The sequence below is a fragment of the Ochlerotatus camptorhynchus genome, unplaced genomic scaffold (genome assembly GCF_037179485.1).
Source record: "Ochlerotatus camptorhynchus isolate MF236.1 unplaced genomic scaffold, CSIRO-AGI_Acam_v1.1 ptg000556l, whole genome shotgun sequence".
Classification (NCBI taxonomy): domain Eukaryota; kingdom Metazoa; phylum Arthropoda; class Insecta; order Diptera; family Culicidae; genus Ochlerotatus; species Ochlerotatus camptorhynchus.
This window is the reverse complement of record NW_027041039.1, coordinates 1,385,893-1,395,402: the sequence shown is the minus strand read 5'-3', so window position 1 is coordinate 1,395,402 and position 9,510 is coordinate 1,385,893. Positions and strand designations below refer to the sequence as shown.

The window sequence follows — 9,510 nt, the reverse complement described above, 5'->3', positions numbered from 1 at the left end:
CGTTATGCTTGGGACCAATAGGCTAGTCCTGGGTACTGCGGAGTCGACCAATTTTATTTTGCAAGCCAATGGAAAACTGCTTGAAAATTTTCTCAAGTTTAAAACTGGTTTGCTCTTTCTCAGTTGATTCCCGCCAAAAGCTCTGAGCCAGGAGTGCTCGAGCCCCATGACTCTATCAAAGTTTGTTTACATACATGTTTCCCAAAGGATTGTTTTACTGCAATTGAAAACTCAGCTGCCTCATAAAAATTATGCTGGTTTTTATACTTTCATCACTGAGCCTGTTGGTTTTTATCTTTGAGCTTAAAATTAAGAATGTGTTATGAAAAAGTATAGATCATTTTTTATGAGAGTACAATGCTTGACGGTAGATAAGAACAGTAACTGCACTTGCTGCTTCTGAATGTTTGGCTCCCGCTTGTCAGTTTACACTGGCTCCCAAGTGACAAGCACCTTGAGTGAGTCCGCAGTACTCAGGGCTAGTCAAGTAGTGAGCCAATTTAAAATCGTTAGTTTCGTATTGATTGTTGCTACTACTATGTACAGCAAATCGACCAACCTCAAAATCTTTATGTTTGGTAAAAACTGTACTTACACAAAAATGGAAATGCTAAGTTGCGAGTGATAAATTGACAAAAAAACATCGATCGGATTCAGGTCGATCACGGCCTCTGAGAATAACTAAAAGATAGAGTGACTTCTACTCAGAGGTATGGAGGAATTTCTAAAAACTAAAAAAATGGAACATGTAACAAATTAAGAAAGATTTTGAACGTTAATAACTCAGCTGCCCCCCTCAGCTGCTGTCCAATTTCAATAATTTTATCACCAATCAATCAGAAATATGGCTACGCATCGATAACAATGCTTCCGGATGGTGATTTTCAACAAGAAACTATTGAAAAACTGGTAAATGTCCAGCATTGTCCAAACGCGTCGAATTAACTAACAAATCCACCAATTACCTATATGCATATGCTGCTTCCCCAGCACAGTCGTCAGAGAGTAGTAAGTAGACGAAACAAGTCGAAGTGGCATTCGCCTCCGATCCTCGGGCGCGTGCGAATAGGGAGGATGTAATTGCGTAATATTTGCACACTCATCGCCATATTCAGAAGTTCTGAATCAAACTTATTTCTTCAAGATAACCACCATCCGTTGTCTGGCTCGCCGTGGCGGTATCTGTCGTATCTCCGGTTTGATTTACGAGGCGTGCTGAAGGTGTTCTTGAAAAATGAGATCCGTGATGCTGTCACCTACACTAAACACGCCAAGTGTAAGCGGCCATGGATGTCATCTACGTTTTTGAAGTGACAGAGATGCACTCTGTTTGGTTTCGTAGGTTAAATCATTACCAACTTTGGAAACAAAACGGCTCTTTTCAGGGCCACCAAGCTTATTACAGTAAAGAGTAGAAATAGAATTCATCTGCCTGTTTGTCTATATTCAGAACCAACGATCACACAAAATGCTCATGTAATCAAACTGGAAGCAGGGGTACAAATTATTTTGATCAACCTTGATCAACTTTGAATCGCCACGGCCGGATATTTTCGATGGAAGAAGCAACAATCGAGCATCTGATTCGACGAAGACGGCAGGAAACATTTCTGGATCAACAACAGAAAAGGGCCCATCAGCATTTGTAAACAAACCGTTCCAAAGCGCATTCCTCACAAATCGAAGGCCGCTCACACAAACCAATACTATCATCGTGTAGGTAGAAGTTTCCCCTATCCGATGATGGTGTTGGTTTGTGTGGGTGGCCTTCGCTTTGTGAGTAAAGGGCTTTGGAACGGTTTGTTCACAAATGCTGATGGGCCCTTTTCTATTGTTGATCCAGAATTTGTGAAGCCGAGTTATTTACGAAAGAGAGTGTCGATGAAGAGAATCGATCAATGTAGATAGGACCTATTGAAAAGTGACGCGAGATTTGTTTTCCGTACTGAGCTCCAATGCTACCGACGCCAGGGAGGCAGCTCCCAGCGATGTTATGCCTTAGAACATGCCGGTGGCGCCGACTGAGATTGGACCCAGGCCAGCTGGGATGAGAGGTAATCACGCTAACCACCGGTGCCGATATCTTTCAAGGTGATATCACGGCGAATGAGAACAACCCAAATTTGAGTTTAGTTATCTCAGAAATAAGAAATAAAGTGCAGGAACTCAGCGATGAGTAAATTTGCCTCATGTTTTCCAAGGTTTTTCCAGGATTTTCCATGGGAAAATTCCCGAATTTGAGAAAAGTAAAAATTGGATTCACTCAGTCTATTGGTACTACTCCGAGACTGAATTAAATTTTCGTCAATTTATTCATTTTCTGGCAGATTTTTTAGGTTTTCCACAGGAAACCATGAGACAAATTTACTCATCGCTGAGTTCCTACACTTTTGGCGATTATGAGTGAACTAAACTCAAATTTGGGTCGTTCTCATTCGCCGTGTACGCAAAAAGAAAATAGCCAGTGTCGCTACTTGATAGCAAACTACTCATAATGGGAGGAGTCTTTGTAGCTTTTATACCACTTGGTTGCACATCATTCTGCTTTAACCTAAAAAGATGTAAAGCAGCGCTGCTGTCTGGGATCAGCTCATTTTCGCTTCGGACGGCGTGGTCAGCAATAGCAGCAGTAGGAAGGTGGTTAGTCCACTTTTCTATAACCTAACAAGCAACAATTGACTGGTCGTGGCAAAGGAGGTGCCAATCGTCATAGCAAATTCTTCGAGATAACCACCATCCGTCGTCTGGCTCGCCGTGGCGGTGTCGGACGTATCTCCGGTCTGATCTACGAGGTGTGTTGAAGGTGTTCCTGGAAAATGAGGTCCGTGATGCTGTCACCTACACTAAACACGCCAAGCGTAAGTGGCCATGGATGTCCTCTTCAATAAAACGGCCCTTTTCAGGGCCATCAAGCTTACATCAGTAAAAAGTTGGAATAGAATGTATCTGTGCTTGTTCGTCCATATTCAGAACCACAAGCCCCCAACGACCACACAAACTTGGAAGCAGGGGTGCAAGTGATTTTGATTGATTTTCGTAATCAACTTTCTCTTTGAAAAAGATTACTACAAATTTGGTACGCCTACAATTCAAAAACGGAAAGAGTTGAGATAATAGATATTTGATCAATTAAAAGAACTTAATGCTCTTCACATATTCCGTCCACTAGCGGTCCTACGTCAAGCTTCCGTTCGTGCCCCTAGGCACAGACTCTTCTACTTTTTTTTAAACTCAATTTAATTACATTGTGTTTTCAGTAAAATGGTTAAAAAATACATTATTTTTTTTTTCAAATTGAGGATGGAGGTGCTTGGTTATTTGTCCTCGATGATGTAAATAAATGCAAGTGTTCGGATCAAATGTTATTACACGAATCGAGATACGTATAAAACTGTATTGACTTACTCGTAAGCCTATCCAACGTTACGAAATCTAATCTTTTCCCGAGGGCTGATCAACTTCCCTCATAAACGCGAACCATAACTTGACCTTACCGAAAATGGTTAAAAATTGATAATAATCCCGGCTAAACTTTAACTGAAATGGTTATGGAACTTTATATGAACGTTTGTGTGATAAAGTTTTAACCTTATGTATCATGGTTTTTTGGAAGTAAACCTTGGTTGTAAAGAACCATTACCATTCAAAATTTTTGTTTTCTCCATATATTTTCGGAAAGAAAACGGTATTAGAACCTTTTTACTTATCGTTTTAGAATTCTAATGGTAATGGTTATGGTAGCCAGTAAGGTCCATGGATGGTTATGTATTGTCGGTCAATCATTAATTTACAGGCAACCTATTCGCGATATATTCCACATAAAGTTGTTCGATGTTACAAAACCAGCCATTAACCTTACTGACTACCATAACCATTACCATTAAAGTTCTCAAAACATAAATAAAAAGGTTTTAATATAATTCCTTTTCCGAAAATCTATGGAGAAACCAAGAATTTGGAATGGTAATGGTTCTTAACAACCCATTATTTGTAAGGTTCACTTCCAAAAAAACCATAATACATAAGGTTAAAACTTTATCACATAAACGTTCATGTAAAGTTCCATAACCATTTCAGTTAAAGTTTAGCAGTTTAGCAATAGCGTGTGCAAGTCGGTACAATATATTCGACATAAGCGTAGAGTCCTTATTTGGCTGCGTCCGTGTTATGTTTACTATTGATTGTCAAAATATGATAAAACTTTTTGTGCTTCAGTTTAATGCACTTTTCCTCTTATTTTGGTGAAAATTTATTGATTAATCGGAAAATGTAATCCTGTAGATGAAAAATCGTGTTTCCAGAATAAAATAAGCTTTTGAGAAAGCTTCCTACGTGAAATTCGACAATATTTTCTGGAAAAGCAAGCCAACAAATCCAGTAAAATGGAAGAGCTTTCTGGGGTGATGATTGTTCTCATCATCGGGGGAGGAGTCCTTGCGGTTACCATTTGTTTCATCATTGCCAAACGGCAGATTGTCCGTTTTACTCTCCGGCAGCGGCGTGGTCCACACGTTGCTGTCGGGCATGATGCTAAGAAGGTTGTATGGAGCGTATTTGGAGGACAGCAATGTTGTTAATCGTTTTGCTTTTTTCGATTTTTTTTTCAGTCTATTAAAAAGGAAATTGAGAGGCGTATCGACTGTATTCATAAGATTTATTTTGAGCCCAAGCTACTGTGGGACGATAAGAAGGACGGCGAGAAGTATATACTGCAACCAGATTCAAATTTGCCGCCTTACTATTATCGGATGAAAGCAATGGATGACGTGAAGGAACTCGGTGAGTATTGGACATGAAGATTTTTAGATTGAGTAATATGTCTGTTGCGTTGTAGAGAAAGAAATAGCCAAACAGGACGGTTCCACCAGACATCCAAGAGACAGCTTGAGAGCATTCCTATTGACTACATTGGCTGCTCCGTTGAATGGTTCTGGCCAAAGGTTGATTCATCAGTTCTGTGATATGTAAGATTTTGAGTTTTGTTTTGCGATGGGAAGTAACGTCTTATTTGTTTAGGTATGAACACGCTCGGCATGATCCGAATGAATTTGGAGAAGAGGAATACCAAGCATACCAAAGATTGCTCAAGAAGCTAACCGATGCGTATGAATCCTTTGGGCTCTCCTGATTCAACTTACCTATACTCTATCATTTCTATTCTAGGACAAAAATGTTGAAATCTTTTACCAACAGTCGCAAATCGTCGCCCAATCGGACACCAGTAAAAAAACAAAGCAAAATGCAATCGCTCCTGGATCCATCGCGGTTGAGGCCACCCCCGATGAGTGGTGCAGGAGTTGGAGCCGGTGGTGGTGGTCCTGGGAGCGAAGGTGGAAATCAGAATGCTCGGCTAAATCTTTCCCTAGGTGTTCAGCTGCAACATCAACAGCAACAACAGCAGCAACAGCAGGATATGGATGAAAACGAAATCCTCAGCATCTCTCAGTATCACGGGGAAACAGGTTAGGCAATTAATACGTTCGTTGTGCGTGTTTCTATCTTTCGTTTGCTGCTGACTAGTTTTCCTGTGTTGTGGCTACCGTTTGGTGGCTAAATTGCTTAAATGCAAATTTTTAGGACGATCAAATGTTTGGAAATTTACCGCTTACAACAGCTAATTCTCTGATCTTTCTCTCTGTCTGCTTGATGGCTTTTTCTCTTTCTTGTCTGTTCTCTATTCTAAAGAAACCTTCGCCATACACAGGTCTTTCAAAGATTGAAATGGTTTAGGACGCGACTATGGTACATGTGCGTCGTAAATAAATGCTGGCTTATCCCTGGATTAAAATCTATGTAATTTAAGATGACATCCTTGCATTCAGCCGCTGCATCTTTTTCTTATTGTGATTCCTTGCCATATACGATCGATCTGATCCCAATTAAACATTTAAAATAAACCTCAGGAACTCGCGGAGAAAAAACTAGACCAGACGAATACATTTATGTGTAAACCTCCACTTTTGATTAATTAAGCTTAAATGTCATCCATCATTGGAAAAATAATGTTGAAACCCATTGCATTTCCCAGAATTTCCCCCTAAACCGGTGTACATTCTCCTTTAACATTTCAGGAAACATATATGATACAATATCAACTGATTAAACTAATTTCTGGTAAAAGTATTAATAATACTACTTTTTTCAACAGATCCTCGTATTAAATCGCATGTTGTGGCTACGTTGCACCCGTCAAAGATATTGAAAGCACATGTTGTCAATTCAAAGAAACATCAAACACCAACCTCTCGCAATCCTGCCAGTTGCCAAGCCTTGTTTTCTTCCTAGTTTTGTTGGATCCTAATCAGCCTAACATTTCCTTACCAAACGCTGGGGCTAACAGTGAACCTAAGGCAAACGGTTGATGTATTCATTGTATGTGTTATTTTAATCTTAATACTCTCTTTTTAAGATTTCCCTCCCGCTGGACATTTTTTTTTATTTATTTATTTAAAAATTCAACTGACAATTATTGTCTAAATGAATAAAACTTAAACTAAATAGTTATGGTCAACGGTACGGAAAAGGCCAAGTAGCCGATGACGAAACACGTCAGCTGATACATTTGAAGTCGAACATATAAAAAAAGTTGTTGAATTGCCGGCTGATTGCTCGAATTGGCTCGTGTTGTGTATAATTCCGGCTCCGTGGTTCCAAAAACAGAAAGTCGCGTTGACGAAGAGACCTCTCAGGGGCATACATATTTAGCTGTGACAGCAGTGTTGGACAGTCAATGTCACCTGTAAGCAGCTTTCCAGCGAACATAGCTTGAGCGACCGTCCGTCTCACCTCTAATGGCTCGATTCCCAGGAGACGGCAACGCTCCTCGTACGGTGGCAGGTTCGTTGGGTCACGCCAGTTGAGGAAACGAAGAGCATATCTCACAAACTTGCGTTGAACGGATTCAATTCTAGTGATCCAGCTAGCATGGAAAGGGCACCAAACAACTGAACTTAACTCCAATAAGGATCGCACAAGCGAGCAGTAAAGTGACCTGAGGCATAGCGGGTCACGAAACTCGTCGGCAATTTTAAAAATAAAGCCCAATTGTCGATTAGCTCTGGAGATGATGTCATTGTAGTTGATTCTGAAAGTGAGTCTGCAGTCCAAGGTAACGCCGAGATCCTTTATGTGCTCTACACGAGCAAGACAGCGTCCGTAGAGAACATAGTCAAACATGATTGGTTCGATTTTTCGGTGATAGGAAATAATGTTACATTTTTCTATGCTTAGACTCATCAAATTTCTTGAGCACCAGTCAGCAAAAATACTTAACATATTCTGGAGATCCCAGCAGTCCGAGAGGCTTTTAATAATTTTGTAGATTTTCGTATCGTCTGCATAGAAAACGCGGCATCCTGATGGTATCAGCAAGGCGACGTCGTTTAAAAAGATCGAAAATAGTAGCGGTCCTAGCTTACTGCCTTGCGGGACTCCCGAGTTGTTTGAGAAATATCCGATTCCGACGCGCCAATCTTGACATGTACATAGCGATTCACCAAGTAAGATCTGAACCAATCCACAGCAGTTGACGAGATGCCAAGTATCTCCAGCTTGGCCAGCAAGATATTATGGTCATGGGGGTTGACGTTGCTAAAGTGAAGGATTATAGATCTTAAAATATTTTCAAATATTATAATCTTCTTCAGTGGAAAATATCACCTATATGACCCTTCAGTAAGCCTCAAACGATTAATTCTTGGTTGTTAATGGTATTTCCTTGATTAAATTGGCTGCGTCACGCAGACTGAGCAATTCTTGTAAATGTAGGGTCTGGTGGCCCTAATAAAAATAACCATAAAAGAGAGCTTAACGACGTGTTCGGGGTATCATCCAAACCATTTGTGGGATAGTTTACCTATCCGGGATACAGTTCATTTATGGTATTTGTTTATTAGGAGGGGCAAGCCACCTTTACAATTGTACGTCCAATAATTCAAAATATTAAATAGGGTGTTCGGTTTCTTAGTACAAATATTTTAAGGATTTCACTATTCAATAATGTTCTGTGTATGGTTTGACTGATTTTTATTTCCAGTGTGATTGGCCGAAAGATGCCGTAATGACTTTGATCATGGCATGGTCAACAAAACAGTGTTTATATAATACGAAGCATGTATTGTATAAGAACAAGCATGCCAGACAGCAGGTCTGAGAGCCTACTAAGAATTTTTTTAGAGCTTCAGAGAGGTTCGGAGCTCTACTGAGAAATTTGTTGAGCTTCAGGGTAGTTCGTAGATCTTAACAACAGAACTACAAAACTTCATAAAATTTTACAGAAATTAAAAGAAATTTGCAGAAATTCATAAATAAATCACAAGATCATCAGATAAATGTTCAAAGAAATTATCAAAACTTCAAGCAAGCTAAAAAAATTCAGATCAATTTGTAAAACTTTAAGCGAAATTTTGCAAATCTTCAGGGAAATACGCATAACTTCAGACAAGTCCAAGAATCTACAGTGAAATATAAAGTATCACACAGAAGTTTGGAGATCTACTGAAAAATTATTTAACATCAGAAAAGTTCGTAGATCTTCAGAACATAGCTACAGAACTTAAAAAAAAAATTACAGAACTTCTGAAAAAATCACAACAATGGCAAGGGGGCGACTCTATCTACGATGCTGGAAAAAAATTGTTTGCTGTTGTGAGATACGCTCACGCTTAGTAGATAGAACAAAAGATTGATGAAGATTTTAAAGATTTCCTGCAAAAAGGTGGAAAGCGATGTGAGTAGATGGCTTTAGATGCAAGAGATGAAAAAAGATGTTCGTGATTCGCTTGTGTGAGATTTTTCAACCACCTAAAATTGAGATTTAGATGTGTCGCATCCCCAGAAGAATGGTCATAGATCTTCAGATAAATTTTAAGACCTTCAAGAAAGTGTGCAGATTTTCTGATACATTTTTAGAATCTCAGATGGATCTTCAGTAAAATTTGTAGAACTTCAGGGAAGAGCGGCGATTTGAAAATTTTTTTATACGATTTCAGGGAAATTTGTAGATCTTGAGAGAGACATTTAAAACTTCAAGGAAGCTCAAATATTTTCAGATTAATTTTGAGAACTTAAGGTAATTTAGAAGATCTTCAGGGAAATTTTCAAATCTTCAGGGTAGCCCGAGAGCCTATAGAGGAATTTACAAAACTTCGGAGAAGTTTGCAGATCTACTGAGAACTTTATTGAGCCTCAAGGTTTTTTTTTCGTAGATCTTGAGAATAGAACTACGGAGCTTCAGACAACTTTACAGAACTTTACAGATATTTGCAAGAATTTTTCAGATGTGAGTTCTTTTTTTAAGTCAGAAAAATGTGAGATCATGAAAAATTCGTTAAATGTCAGAAAAGTACCTCAATTCCAAAAACAAATCGCAGCGAAGTACAAAAGTTCAAGATTTTGCAGAACTCAATGGAAGTTGGAAATAGATAGATCTGAAGAACTTCAGAGAAGTCTGTAGAACGTCAGAAAGTTCGTACGTTTTTAGAAAAAAAATTGCAAAACCTTCGGCAAACT

General features: G+C 39.2%; 1 protein-coding gene across 2 annotated transcripts; it reads left to right on the top strand.

The window, feature by feature from the left end:
* Window positions 1-4,220: 4,220 nt before the first annotated feature.
* On the top strand, window positions 4,221-5,788 carry LOC135713445 (protein C1orf43 homolog). Of its 2 annotated transcripts, none has more exons than XM_065236560.1 (6): window positions 4,221-4,538; window positions 4,608-4,779; window positions 4,835-4,964; window positions 5,017-5,103; window positions 5,164-5,462; window positions 5,686-5,788. In XM_065236560.1, the coding sequence occupies exons 1-6, from the start codon at window positions 4,383-4,385 to the stop codon at window positions 5,718-5,720; spliced, it is 879 nt and encodes a 292-aa protein (XP_065092632.1). In that variant the 5' UTR covers window positions 4,221-4,382; the 3' UTR covers window positions 5,721-5,788. The 2 variants fall into 2 exon arrangements, with proteins under 2 accessions (XP_065092632.1, XP_065092633.1); XM_065236561.1 differs by having other exon boundaries at window positions 4,222-4,538; window positions 5,705-5,788.
* Window positions 5,789-9,510: the final 3,722 nt, after the last annotated feature.

Excerpts from the sequence above, each read along its gene's own strand:
- LOC135713445 (XM_065236560.1), top strand. The coding sequence starts at position 4,383 with ATGGAAGAGCTTTCTGGGGTGATGATTGTTCTCATCATCGGGGGAGGA. Across the intron at positions 4,780-4,834 it reads GGATGACGTGAAGGAACTCG|AGAAAGAAATAGCCAAACAG; the intron begins GTGAGTATTGGA and ends GTTGCGTTGTAG. Across the intron at positions 4,965-5,016 it reads ATTCATCAGTTCTGTGATAT|GTATGAACACGCTCGGCATG; the intron begins GTAAGATTTTGA and ends TTATTTGTTTAG.